The following is a 14,670-nucleotide window of genomic DNA, read 5'->3' on the forward strand; positions in this document are numbered from 1 at the left end:
GGACCAGCACAATATTAGGATGCCTGATCGCTGTATAGTCAAATGTAATGTGTTTTACTGTGACCTTGAAGGCAAGACTTCCTCCAGTAATTATAGGGACTCTGAAAACGAAGGGCATGAATGTGATCTTCCTTTTGTCCCGTAGGTGGTGGAGGACGGTTATGAGTTCTTCGCCAAACGCCAGCTGGTCACTTTGTTCTCTGCGCCAAACTACTGCGGAGAATTCGACAACGCCGGAGCCATGATGAGCGTAGACGAGACGCTCATGTGTTCGTTTCAGGTACGCTAATGAGTCCTGTTTTTATCTACAACCGCACAATTCTCAATCCAAAACTATTTAAAACTGCTTATTATGCACTGCATTTTTATTAGATCAATATTTGTGATAGTGCATGCAATTACTTGTTTTATATATAATATATATATACCGTATTTCCTCAAATAAAAGCCTGTAGTCAATTAAACGCCGGGCCTCTGATAGTGGCCGGGGGCGCGGTCAGCACGGACAAATAAAGGCCGGTGGGAAATGAGTGGATAATCTCCTAAATACCGTTAATTTAATGCGACACCATCCTGATGCCACGCGCCCCGATGCGAGTCATGCCAGTGCGACACACACTACAGGGTATCCGCGGGGTCTTGAAAAGTCTTAAAAGGTGATAAATCAATTTTGGGAAAATTAAGACCCTTATAAAGTATTAAAAAGTCTTATCACGGCTTTATAAAGTCTTAAATTTTGAAAGTATTTTGTTCAAGCTTTGTCAAAAGAGTTTGACTCCAAAAAGTTTTTATGAATATATTATTTAATTTAATCCCCATAAGTATTAAAAAACAACGGGTCTGAGGTCGGCTCGGAGCGCGCGCGCCAGGGATGGACATTAGTGCCGCCACCAGCCAAATGCGGCTGATTTAGAGTTGTGGCGGGTAAACTCGCTTCACCTACCGAGCTGTTTCACCTCTTTGTAAACTTTGTTCAGTGTATACGAGTGCTGCCGTATGTGCGCATATGACCAGTCGTTTTCTCCGTCATCACTCGCGTGCTCCGTGAGAAGATCTGACGCTGTGCATCATCCGAGAGCGCGCACTCGTCTCAAAGCGCGCAAATATTGGTTTCTCTTTCAAGTCTTGCGCTTAAACGGACAAACTCACACAAGAAGTATGTCAACATGTCCATCTTGATGAGTATCCTAGCAGACATAGTCTGAATATGCCTTAAGAGAAAGACGAGCATATCCCTGCCTCAGGTCTTAAAGGCGCAGTAGCCTTTACTGCTGCCTGAGTGATGTCCTTATATTTAGTTTGACATTAAACACTGCTCTTGATTGAATAGCTTTTGTAAGTTTAATAAGGATTAATCTTTCATTTAAACAGTTAAATATGCAGTTATTTTACATTTGATTACTTTATTCAATTTCTACCTTTCTGCAGGCCAGTAGGCATGAACATTATTATTTAATGTACACATGATTGAGGTCGAGTTAAACATTTTAGTTTAAATTTAATTTAATTTTTTTGGTTTCTGTGCATCCCAACTGACAATGTTCTGCTCGGTGTGTTGTCAACACGCTTCACACGCTTTCTCATTTCGAGATGCTAAGTCAATATTTCGAGAGTTTCTCATTATTTCAAGATGCTAAGTCAATATTTCGAGAGTTTCTCATTATTTCGAGATGCTAAGTCAATATTTCGAGAGTTTCTCATTATTTCGAGATGCTAAGTCAATATTTCGAGAGTTTCTCATTATTTCGAGATGCTATGTCAATATTTCGAGAGTTTCTTATTATTTCGAGATGCTAAGTCAATATTTCGAGAGTTTCTCATTATTTCGAGATGCTATGTCAATATTTCGAGAGTTTCTCATTATTTCGAGATGCTAAGTCAATATTTCGAGAGTTTCTCATTATTTCGAGATGCTAAGTCAATATTTCGAGAGTTTCTCATTATTTCGAGATGCTATGTCAATATTTCGAGAGTTTCTTATTATTTTGATTCAAAGAATCATATTTTTTTACTCAACTGTGGCGGAAACGGGCTTCTATAATTTTTAGCCATACAGATAAGATGACATAATTATAAACTGTCTACTTTTATTTGTGTACAAATATTTTGCATCACTCCAAACGCTGTCTTCATTTCAAAAATGTATTTTGTTTATAAAACGCGACGTTTTTAATTTCAAAAGCATTATTAAATTCAGTTTGTATTTCTAACAAACGAAATTACAAGCCAAAAAATTTAATTAAAAAATTAAAAATGCAGATAAACACAACAAATGCTGAGCGGTTACTGGACCTGTAATGTTTTTTCTACCGTCTAATCGAATGCGTTAATTTATTGTCTTGCAGATTTTGAAGCCAGCAGAGAAGAAGAAGCCAAACTCCAGCCGTCCCGTAACTCCGCCCAGAAATATGGTCACCAAACAGGCCAAGAAATGAGGGTCCGTATGACCCACCTGGACTTAGTCTTCACGTATCTCAGATCCGGAGTCAAGCTGCGCTCTGACTGGACTGTCGACTGCATCTTTATCCTTTACTTTGTCTTTTCCTCCTTTTCCGTCCCAAGTGGCCGCTCCGATATCACACGGGAGCGTTCTTTCTTATTTCATTTGAATGTTGTGTTGTTTTTTTGGAGACAAACATGGCTTTTTATTCCCAGGATGATTTCACACAAGCTCCGCCCACATGCGTAGGGAGCAGCGGGATAGCTGGGATTGTAAATCGGCACTCCGCCATGTTTAAGATGATTCGATTCGCTCGTTCAAACCACTGTGAGCACATGAGATGTTTTCACTCGCTCTGTTTTTATGCACCTACGTTTCCTATTTTTGTGCCATGAGGTTTGATATTTTAAAAAATGCGTATGATTTTTGACATTTTATATATGTTCATGATTTAAAGAAGAGCACATGATTTCAGTTTGCAGTATTTAGACTGCAAAAAATGCTCTTCTTATTTAGTATTTTGTTCGTTTCCAGTACAAAATATCTAAATATTCCTAAATCAAGATGCATTTACTAGATAATTGAAATGACATTCTTGTTTTCTGTGGATAAATATCAAAATGAAGTGAGTTTTTGCTTAAAACAGGCAAAATGATCTGCCAATGGGGTGAGAAAAATAATCTTGCTTCTGTTTGAAACGAGATCAGAAACAAAAACTCACTTCATTTTGATTTTATTTTCAACAAAAGAAAAAATATCTTGTTTTACTAATCTAGTAAATCCATCTTGATTTAAGAATTGTTAGATATTTAGACTAGAAACACAGACAAAATTACTAATTAAGGAGCATTTTTTGCAGTGTAGTGTGAATGTGTTCATGTATCTTGGTTTGTTCTTGTTGACAGGATGCCTCGTTTTCTTACTCCATAACGGATTGATGTGTCGTCATATTATGGGCATGTTGATTTCTCGATCTCTCAGACGGACTCTTTTGTTGCATGCATCTTTAGGACACGAGGTTTTCTCAGGGCATGCCACCTTCAGCATGTCTTCAGAATAATGTAGCTCCTCATCAGGTAAATCACGTCAGGAAAACCGTTGTTTCTTGCAGGTTTCTACAGTATTTCATATCAATTCTCGATTTAACCCAAGCTCGCTGTAAATACACAGGAAAATGTTTTGTTCAGTCTTGGCAATAATTCACAGTTTTCCACACCTATAAATAAACAATTGTTATACTTGCGAAATAAATTGAAGGGAGAAGGAAACACCATTGCGCTGTTTGTGTTTACTTCTTAATAAATGTTCCTGCTACTAATATTTCCCAATGATGTGACTTTTGCCCCGCTAACCGTTACACAAAGCTCCATGCATCTTGTGGAAGAAAGTAGTTTTGGTTCTGTGCGGATGAATATGGTTATCGTACTAACATTCATTACTAGTCTTACAACGATGGACAGGATCTCACTGACTATCTGAGTTGAAGTCATCTTAAAACCTCTTAACTCTCAGCCCGAATGCATTGCAATATAAACCTCAGTTTGTTCTTGTTTTAAAGAAAACACTCAGCAGGCGATTGCAATTCATAATATCAAAGTATGAAAAAATTATAGAAGTTGAACTGTAAATTAAAAATAATGTACTACATTTTATATTTTACAAAATGTATATGTCTAACCAAGTTGTGTTCTAAATTTGAAGTTGATATCACAAAAGTTGTTGTTCCCATGAGATTTTTTCGGCGCTGTACCAAAAATAGCCACCGGGTGTCACACACATTCCATTGATTGTTTTTTTAATGCATTTTCCAGTAAATTTCTGTCCAAATATCACTTCCATCACAAAACAGTCCCTAAATATGGAACCTTGAGACTCTGACCTTTCCGACGATATGTGTTTTGTCAAGATTAGAAGAGACTTTGATTATAAAGTAGTTAATAAAAAAATTGTAATGTGAACTGTGACCCCGCCCACAAGGGGGAGGAGCCTGCTAGAGGAATTTCGAGTACCGTTTCAATGGTAACGCAATGTCCGATTATAAAACTGTTTTCACGGGATGAATTTTGAGTTTGTAAGCTTTCGAATGATCCCTAATTTATGATGATTACTAAAATATAACTCCGTTTCCATTACCCTTCAAATTCCGCAAATTGAAAATATGCCCAATGGAAACGTGTCAATTTTACGCTCGCATGAGGTGGTTTTTAAGGCAAAATTAGAATGGTAATAGAGATGTCATTTTAATGTAATAGTATATCAGTCTGGCGACTAAACAAAAAAAATGACTAGCCAATGGTGATTCTAGTACCACGTGTGCATAGAAAGTGCTCACTTTTCACAATAAACATATTTATAGGCTAATATTTAAACAGCCTAACTACGAAACTAAATACGCTATGGCTTCTTTAATCCATGGGTGACGAAGGCGCTGGTGCGTTCTGAGGGATTTTTTCCTTTATGACAGCGGAAACAACTCGCAATACTCTGTCATTTTTAGCCATACAGATAAGACGACATAATTATAAACTATAAACTGTCTACTTTTATTAGTGTACACTCACTATATAAAAGCAAGGGCCGTGGATTCGGGGAACGGATTATTTTGCACTCACTCAAAACGCTGTCTTCATTTCAAAAAATATATTTAGTTAATTAAACGCAAAGTTTTTAATTTCAAAAGCATTTATATTTCCCTTAAATAAATGAAATTTCAAGCCAAAATAACGAAATGGTAAAAAAAATAAAAATAAAATTACGTTACCACTTGGTAAATTCAAACATTTCGCTCTTTTAATTTTAATTAATGCTTGAATAACACGCCTATGTGTCTTTCCATTAATAATAATGGCTAATGTGGTGGCTGGGATATAGCCTATATAAACCAACATAAGTGGCATAATTTTTGGAATGACTAACATGAGAGGAAAAAAGACGTTTTAGTTGCATAACATCGCTTTTAATGGAAATGCCATCATTTCGCAATAGTTTATTTTTTATTTTTTTGACATTTAGAAAACAAGTTTTGTGCAAATCTGTAATGGAAACGCACGGCTAGTAAAAACAAGGAAAAAATTCTGGATTTTCACCCAAATAACGGAAAATTCTATGTTTGGCCGGGGAAAGAGTTAATAATAGATACGGCACGTCCAAAAAAAACAAAAAACTTCAGCACAGCATCACAATAGATAATGCTATACAATAAACAATAAAATTGGCGATTTAGCAGCTCCATGTCAACCTTTCTCGCTTGACAACTAACCTGGACGTTCCAGTTTTCTATCCCCTTACACTGCCCCTAAACCTACACAACACACACACACAGCCTCTGTAAATGCACACAGCTATATATGTTGTAGTCTGACATGCGTATTTGCCACAAATGAGTAAACCAGGCAACACGCAGACTGAAAATAAGCTAAGTCTTGGATGCTCAAAAACACAATCATCTTCATTAAAACAGACTAAATGCTCTCACCAGTGCTTAGCTCGCTCGTACTCATATTGCGGTGTTTGATCTTGAGCTGATTAATAAAATGCAGATTATATCTGTTGCTTTCGTTGACGTGAACTCCGTTAAATATGCATATAGCACGGGCATTGAAGATTGGATTTATATTCATTTTGCGGAGAAGTGTAAGGTAAGACAACTTGAATGTTTTTTAAGGTCTTTCTGTATGCAGTAACACTTTCCTTCCATGAAATGCGAAATACCTATAGTTTTGTTTTTCCTTCAAGCTCTGCTCCTTTTTTTGTGCTGCTTTCTTGGTCACACTGATGTTAAAAAACAACCTGTCAAGTGCTACCAAAATTATTTTAAAGAAAAATATAAAAAGAATCAGGCCTTAAATCCCCAAAGGTAAGATGTTTGATGCATTTAATGGTTGTTTCATGAAGCATGACAACTGAACACAGACTACATATAATGCAAATTACTACTATAAGATGTCACTTTCATTATCCAGAAAGTATATTGGTCTATGATAGATGTTCTTTAACATCTCAATCTGATTGTGAGACGCTTGATACTTAGTGCAAATAGACCAATATAGCGTTAAAATGTATTACAATAAAGTTTTTGATTTTTGGCAACATCGGGAGAAGGACAGTAAACGATCAGACATCAAAATCTGTCATATATACAAATATTTTATATGTAAAAGACTAGTATGTACTTAAAATGTATCATAAGAATATAACATTTTCTTGATGCGGGATTTATCAGTGCATGTTTTTTTTCTAAGGTAAAAGCTTCATCTTTGAATGCTGAAAAATGTTGCAAGTTTTTTCAAGAAACATAAATGACCATTAACATGAAGTGTTGCATTATTTCTTTATTATATAAACAAATACATTCTGTATTAAAATAAAACAAAATGATTGCAAAGATTTGATTCATAAACCGATCTGTGCAAATAAAGTACAATTCACAAACCCCTTTATAGCTTCTCCAGCCCATCGTTTCAAATGGATATGCATAAACTTTTCATAAAAGGAAGCATCTCATAGTGTCTGTATTTCAATCATCTCTTGATCTGCCTCCTATTTATGCCTTTACTGATGCAAAAAGTAAATCTGAAAAACCATGAAGATGTAACTCCTTGTTCTTGACATTTGATCGTGCATTATTGTATTAAATGCTCGTTCGCATGTCTCTGTGGGCAGATCGGTGCTCAATTGGCCCTAATGAGAGTGCATTGAATATTTCACCAAATGTTAAGCACTTAAATTCAGTCTCAGAGATAAATACGAATGAAAACGCATAATCATGGAGGAAATGAGTTTCTGTCCTCAACTTTAGATCGCTAACGTTTGGGACGACCACCTTTGGAGCTTAAGCGTGTAAACAGTATTGTAGAAAACTGGAGTTTGCGGTCTGGTTAATATTGAGCAGGAGAGGGAAAAATAAATACTCAAGGCAATGTGGTGATCTGCTCCACCAGACTGTGGAAAAGTGCTTCTGTAGAGTTGATGAAAAGCAAACCTCTTGTTTTTGGCATAAACTGAAATGTGACATTTGTTGATATTGTGATGTTACACTACATGCAAACGGAGACAACATAGGGAACATTTCACACACTGACACACAAATGAGGATTGTCATTTTCCAGCCTGAAAAAGAATCAAAATTAAGATGTTTGTACTTTTTTTAAAGCATTGCACTTGGTAAAAAAAAAACTATTTCTTATGCACTTTATAAAAAAACATTCTTAAGATTTGCTATTTGCATTAATCTGGCTGACCGGAATCAAATTCCAAGTGAACAAATGAAATGTTTTCACTGAATAAAGACCTTTATATGAGCTTGGGACTTACAGGAATGTGCACAGATGCCTGATGATCAATGTAAAAGATCCTAAATTCAAAACTAGAGCTGCTTGGGATCAGCAAAAGCATTGTGAGGCTAAAACTTTTATGAAATCTTCACACTTTACATTAAGTTTGCTTTAGCTGATTACATTAGTTACCAATGAACAATACTCTACTGCATCTATTAATCTTTGTTAATGTTAATGTACCCTACTAACACAGTTCTAGTACATTTTACTAATACCCACTGGTGCTCTTTGCAAGGTGCGAACAAAGTTTTTTTTCACAATTAATTGAATGCATTATATTTTAGTTTGTTTTGTATTTTTAGGGGATTTTATGGGACTAAATTATACTTATGCAGTAGTTTAAATCCATTTATTACGCGGCTCTGTGAAATACTTGATCCTGATTGGTCAATCGCGCATTCCAGCGGTATGTTATTTCCAGATAACACACACCGCTCATCCGGGTACTGCGAGTTATCTTGACCGGTTCTACTTCTGTGCTTAACGCTGGCGCCATCTTGTGGCTTAAACAGCCGTGGCTACAATGGAAGACTTCAAGGCGGGTTTCCTTTATAAAGTTTTAAATATGGATATTTTTCTGACACAAACGCATCGATTGGAATCAGAAGGCTCTATTAACCCATCGCAGTCGTGTGGAGCACGTTATTTGACGGACAGCTGCATTTAATGGACTTCAGAAACAGCTCCAACTACTGCTGGGATTAACGTTAGCCTGGACTTTTTAAATATAACTCTGATTGTATTTGTCTGACAGAAGAATGTCATAAACACCTATAATGACCTGAGGGTGAGTAAATCATAGGCTTGGGTTCATTTTTGGCTGAACTAACCCTTTCAGCATTCATTTTCAACATTTAGCAGCGATAGATAAAGGCTTAAAGCAGTACGGAACTGTTTTTCTTCGTGGAAGCTTTGTGTAAGAGCTAATCAAATATTTAATCTCAAGACAATATTTTGTGCATGTCTAATTTATTTGAGACTAGTAGACGTGTAATAAGCGGGATAATGTCCACCCAGCCGGTTGTTATCTCAGAATAAACCCCTTCAGAGTGACGCTCCGCTTCGCCTCGGGGTCCTGATCACTCTGGAGGGGTTTATTCTGAGATAACAACCGGCTGGTGGACATTAGCCCTTACATACTTTTTGAACATAAAGCTGAAAATTTTGTTTCCCTATTGAATGTTTTGGATCCCAGACTGAAAAGTAAAAAAGTTTATTGTTATGAAAAATGCACAAAAATACTATTTTCAATTTTTATATGAAATATATATTTTCCAAAACGTGTTTTACTCTACAACTGTGAGCAAATTAAACCCATAAATTTGGAGTTTGATATCTCAAAAAATTAGCTTTCAGACAGATTTTGTTTGGACGCAGTACCAAATGCTTCCACTAGATAAAATCATCAAATGTGAAGAAGAAAATAAATAATTAAAAAACAGTAAAATTCTGAAATTGAGTTAAGAGCACCAGAGATATCGCATCTGTTAATGCAGCATAAATTACCGTGACTTTTTTTTATTATCTAACATTAACAAAGACATACATGCAGTATATTGTTGATTATTGTATAGGTTAATTAATGCATTAACTATATGTGACCTTATTGTAAAGTGTTACCGGTAAAATAATAGTTTTACTCAATTTAGTTTTAATAAATGAAGTTTATAATTCAGAGATTTAGACATTCTACAGGTCTGAAGTGTGTGAATAATTTTGAAGCCTCAATTTTGTCATTTATACTCGAGTAGTTTATAAACGTTCTGTAAATGATGAGTGTTTTCTTCTGTCCTGAAAGGTGGTTATTCTGAGGATGTTACCGCTGAGACTGGCTACATGAACAGCAGATCAAGGAAACCTCATTCGCAATTATTGCTCAATCTCTGCATTCACTCACTGCATAATTCACAAATATATCTTTCTAGAGCTTAAACCAGGTACTAGTTAATACTAAACCAGGTACTAGTTAATACTAAACCAGGTACTAGTTAGTACAAACCAGGTACTGGTTAATACTAAACCAGGTACTAGTTACTGGTTAATACTAAACCAGGTACTAGTTAGTGCAAACCAGGTACTAGTTAGTACAAACCAGGTACTGGTTAATACTAAACCATGTACTAGTTAGTACAAACCAGGTACTAGTTAGTACAAACCAGGTACTAGTTAGTGCAAACCAGGTACTGGTTAGTACTAAACCATGTACTAGTTAGTACAAACCAGGTACTGGTTAATACTAAACCATGTACTAGTTACTGGTTAATACTAAACCAGGTACTAGTTAGTGCAAACCAGGTACTAGTTAGTACAAACCAGGTACTGGTTAATACTAAACCATGTACTAGTTAGTACAAACCAGGTACTAGTTAGTACAAACCAGGTACTGGTTAATACTAAACCATGTACTAGTTAGTACAAACCAGGTACTAGTTAGTACAAACCAGGTACTGGTTAATACTAAACCATGTACTAGTTAGTACAAACCAGGTACTAGTTAATACTAAACCAGGTACTAGTTAGTGCAAACCAGGTACTAGTTAGTACAAACCAGGTACTGGTTAATACTAAACCATGTACTAGTTAGTACAAACCAGGTACTAGTTAATACTAAACCAGGTACTGGTTAATACTAAACCATGTACTAGTTAGTACAAACCAGGTACTAGTTAATACTAAACCAGGTACTAGTTAATACTAAACCAGGTACTGGTTAATACTAAACCAGGTACTAGGTAGTACAAACCAGGTACTAGTTAATACTAAACCAGGTACTAGTTACAGTGCATCCAGAAAGTATTCACAGCGCATCACTTCTTCAATATTTTGTTACGTTACAGTCTTATTCCAAAATTGATTATTTTCCTTGAAATTCTACAAGCAATACCCCATAACGACAACATGAAAATAAGTTTGTTTGAAATCTTTAAAAAAAGAAAAGAGTTTTAATTATTTTGCAATCACATGTCCATAAGTATTCCCAGCCTTTGCCATGACACTCAACACTGAGCTCAGGTGCTCCTGTTTCCACTGATCATCCTTGAGATGTTTCTACAGCTTGACTGGAGTCCACCTGTGGTCAATTCAGTGGATTGGACATGATTGGGAAAGGCACACACCTGTCTATATAAGGTCCCGCAGTTAACAGTGCATGTAAAAACAGAGCAAAAACCAAGCCATGAAGTCCAAGGAATTGTCTGCAGACCTCTGAGACACAGATCTGGGGAAAGGGCTCAGAAACAATGAGCTCAGTGGCCTCCATCATCCATACATGGAAGTTTTGGAACCACCAGGATTCTTCCTAGAGCTGCTGCCGGGCAAACTGAGCAATCTGTTTGATGCAATACAGTGAAGCGTGGTGGTGGCAGAATCATGCTGTGGGGGGGTGTTTTTCAGCAGCAGGAACTTGGAGACTAGTCAGAATCGAAGAAAAGATGAATCCTTGATTAAAACCTGCTCTAGAGCGCTTTGGACCTCAGACTGGGGCAAAGGTTCATCTTCCAACAGGACAATAACCCAAAACACAGCCAAGATAACAAAGGAGTGGCTACGGGACGATTCTGGGAATGTCCTCGAGAGGCCCAGCCTTGAGCCTGATTGAACATCTCTGGAGAGATCTGAAAAAGGCTTAGCAATGACGCTCCTCATCTGACCTGATGGAGCTTAAGAGGTCCTGCAAAGAAGAATAGAAGATACTTTTCTCTAAAATAAAAGAATGGGAGAAACTGATGAACAATAGGTGTGGCAAACTTGACTTGAGGCTGTAATCAGTGCCAAAAGGGCTTCAACAGAGCATTGAACAAAGGCTGTGAATACTTAAAAGATTTCAAACAAACTTTCCAGTTGTCATCATGGGGTGTTGTTTGTACAATTTTGAGGAAATTAATGAGTTTAATCAATTTTGGAATAAGACTGTAACATAAAATGTGAAAAATGTGACGCGGCAGAGTCTGTGATGTATAGTCTGTGTTGTGGCCCTTTTTTAAAAATAATCATGGATAGATGATTTATGCTGTGTTCACCTCATTACTAAGAACTAGTTTATGTCCACCTCATAATAACAAAATGGAATAATATAAAACTTACGACGTCTCTCCCACGTTTGACCCGTCGTTTCATGCCAAGACGTTGTTCGTCTCATTTGATTGATGAAATATTAAATAACGTTTTGTATCCCGACAGTCAAACAGTTTTTTGCATGTAAAAGAGCAGCGTGAACATCCTGATAAACGTCTTCTGTTGTGAAGAAACGACACGAGTGATTTGTTTTTGTCTGAAATGCGTCTCGTTTTTCGTGTCAGTGCCATCCAGAAGATTTGATGGAAGAATCTGCAGTGAAATACTGACGTAACAAACGTCCCATCTCGCGGATAGTCCATATGCATGTGTGTGGGCATGTTTTTGTGACATATGAGGACACAAATGTGTATAATGCCATGGGTATGACACAGGTATTACAGGAGAGGGTGAAATATGAGGACATTACCCACTTTACAAAAGGCTTATAAATCACACAGGAGGAGTTTTTATGAGAAAGTAAAAATGCAGAATGTTTCCTGAGATGGGTAGGTTTTGTGTGTGTGTGTGTGTGTGTGTGTGTGTGTGATGGGTAGGTTTAGGGGCTGTGTGTGTGTGTGTGTGATGGGTAGGTTTAGGGGCAGTGTGTGTGTGTGTGTGTGATGGGTAGGTTTAGGGGCAGTGTGTGTGTGTGTGTGTGTGATGGGTAGGTTTAGGGGCAGTGTGTGTGTGTGTGTGTGTGTGTGTGTGATGGGTAGGTTTAGGGGTTGTGTGTGTGTGTGTGATGGGTAGGTTTAGGGGCAGTGTGTGTGTGTGTGTGTGTGTGTGATGGGTAGGTTTAGGGGCAGTGTGTGTGTGTGTGTGTGTGTGTGTGATGGGTAGGTTTAGGGGCAGTGTGTGTGTGTGTGTGTGTGATGGGTAGGTTTAGAGGCAGTGTGTGTGTGTGTGTGATGGGTAGGTTTAGGGGCAGTGTAGGGGGATAGATGTTTGTACAGTATAAAAACCATTACGCCTATGGAATGTCCCCATATGTCACAAAAACAAACGTGTGTGTGTGTGTATCAGAGCGAGGTCTCGTTGGTGTGTGGTCGAGCCGTCTCCTCCTCCAGAAGTGCGATGCGTTGTTTTAGCATTCGCACCTGCGTCTCATGTCGCTCCACCATCGCCATCATCTGAGACTCCAGCTTCTTCAGTTTATTCTGATGCTTCTTCTTGGCTTTCTCATACGCTGCCACCAGATTACTGTACGACACACACACAAAAAAAAAGCAGTGAAATATTCCTCCAGTGTAGTTTAGTTTAGTTTAGTTTATTGATTTATATAGGACACTTAAAACAACCAAGGTTGTCACCAAAGTGCTGTACAAGAGCATCAAAACAAAATCAAAGCAGAATTACACATAAAGATTGAGGTTTCATGGGAAAGCATTTACACCACCAAAACACATTTATATTTAAGGATGCTTTAAAACGGGGTTTCAAACTGGGGACCTCCAGAAGGTTCTAAGGGCTCCCCAGAAAATTTCAGAGAAAATATTTCTGTTTTGTTTTTGTCATGGCTTCATAAGTCATAATTTCAACTTTGTGTCATAAATGGTTTCTAAATTCTCTAATTTCTTCAATTTCTAAATGTTTCTCTTCTTTCAGTATTTATATCGTTTTTACCTCTTGAACACCACAGGAAACACACACGCGCCCTCAGATCAGTCGGACGTAGTGGTGTGAGAGGTAAAAACGATATAAACACTGTTGGTTTTCTCACACACACCGCTCGTTTCGTGTCTTAGGCCATCAGTGTGTCCTTACGATGGGGGATTGTTTAGTTTGGACTTCTCTGTGTCTGCTCTTTGAGGTGGTGACCATAGACCGGCATTATGTGAGGCACAGACAAGAACAGTTTGACCTAAAATGATCAAAATTGAAACTACTGGGGAAACAAATACTCCTACATCTCGGATGCCCATGAGGGAAGCTAAAACATAGCAACATTTAATTTCAAAGTTAAATATCCCTTTAATGCAGTAAGTAAGCTGCTAAAAGTAAAAGTACAGAAGTATTTGTTTTCTAAAGTACTCAAGTATCAAAAGTAAATGTCCTTCTTAATGTCGCCGCATTATTGTATTATAGTTGTCTAAATGCACATTATGCCATCATGGTTTAAGCCAGTCAGTGACGCTCCATCTGACACACTAGCAGACGACTAACTTAAACTCATTTAAATACTTGTAGAAAAGTTACAAAGCTGCTGTCACTTTAAGGCCGAATGCACGGATCCAATACACTGATACACATCTGATATTCTCACACTGTTCTCCTCTGTTTCTCCCAGACGTTTATATTTTTAATATTTTAAGACATAAGAGAAAGTGAGAGTGTGTGAGAGAGAGAGCGAGCGTGTGTGTGTGTGTGTGTGTGTGTGAGAGTTAGACAGAAAGAGCGAAAGAGAGTGTGTGTGTGTTGTACCTGTTGGCTCGTTTCAGGTCATTAACGAACTCTGCCGACTGCTGATGACGGACTTCACTGCTCTTCGTGAGTCTTTCTAATGCAGAGACTAACTCCTGAACACGACCCTTCAGCTTCTTCTCCCTGTCACACACACACACACACACACACACACACACACACACACACACACACACACACACACGCGTTAGGTTTTTGTGAAGTGTGGGGACTTTCCATAGGTGTAATGGATTTTACACTGTACAAACTCTACCCTACACACTTTAAACTTTGTGTCACACATGGGTTCATAAGTCATAATTTAAACTTTGTGTCATAAATGGGTTCATAAGTCATAATTTCAACTTTGTGTCACACATGGGTTCATAAGTCATAATTTCAGCTTTGTGTCACACATGGGTTCATAAGTCATAATTT

The 14,670-nt window shown here is 37.5% G+C and overlaps 2 protein-coding genes across 4 annotated transcripts in view; one reads left to right on the forward strand and one right to left on the reverse strand.

Moving 5' to 3' along the window:
* ppp1cc (protein phosphatase 1, catalytic subunit, gamma isozyme) overlaps positions 1-3,713 on the forward strand; it is a 41,849-nt gene extending 38,136 nt beyond the window's left edge. Inside the window, exons 6-7 of the mRNA XM_067439782.1 lie at positions 146-280; positions 2,346-3,713. Coding sequence (XP_067295883.1) covers positions 146-280; positions 2,346-2,435 — 225 coding nt within the window. The 3' untranslated portion in view covers positions 2,436-3,713. The remainder of the gene's footprint in view (positions 1-145; positions 281-2,345) is intronic.
* Positions 3,714-12,707: 8,994 nt separating this feature from the next.
* mcc (MCC regulator of WNT signaling pathway) overlaps positions 12,708-14,670 on the reverse strand; it is a 229,650-nt gene continuing 227,687 nt past the window's right edge. For all 3 annotated transcript variants that reach the window (XM_067439795.1, XM_067439794.1, XM_067439796.1), the window contains 2 exons: positions 14,254-14,376; positions 12,708-13,032 (listed from right to left, as the gene is read on the reverse strand). In XM_067439795.1, the coding sequence (XP_067295896.1) occupies positions 12,852-13,032; positions 14,254-14,376 (304 nt within the window). In that variant the 3' untranslated portion in view covers positions 12,708-12,851. The remainder of the gene's footprint in view (positions 13,033-14,253; positions 14,377-14,670) is intronic.

Source organism: Pseudorasbora parva, chromosome 3 (genome assembly GCF_024679245.1).
Source record: "Pseudorasbora parva isolate DD20220531a chromosome 3, ASM2467924v1, whole genome shotgun sequence".
Lineage (NCBI taxonomy): Eukaryota > Metazoa > Chordata > Actinopteri > Cypriniformes > Gobionidae > Pseudorasbora > Pseudorasbora parva.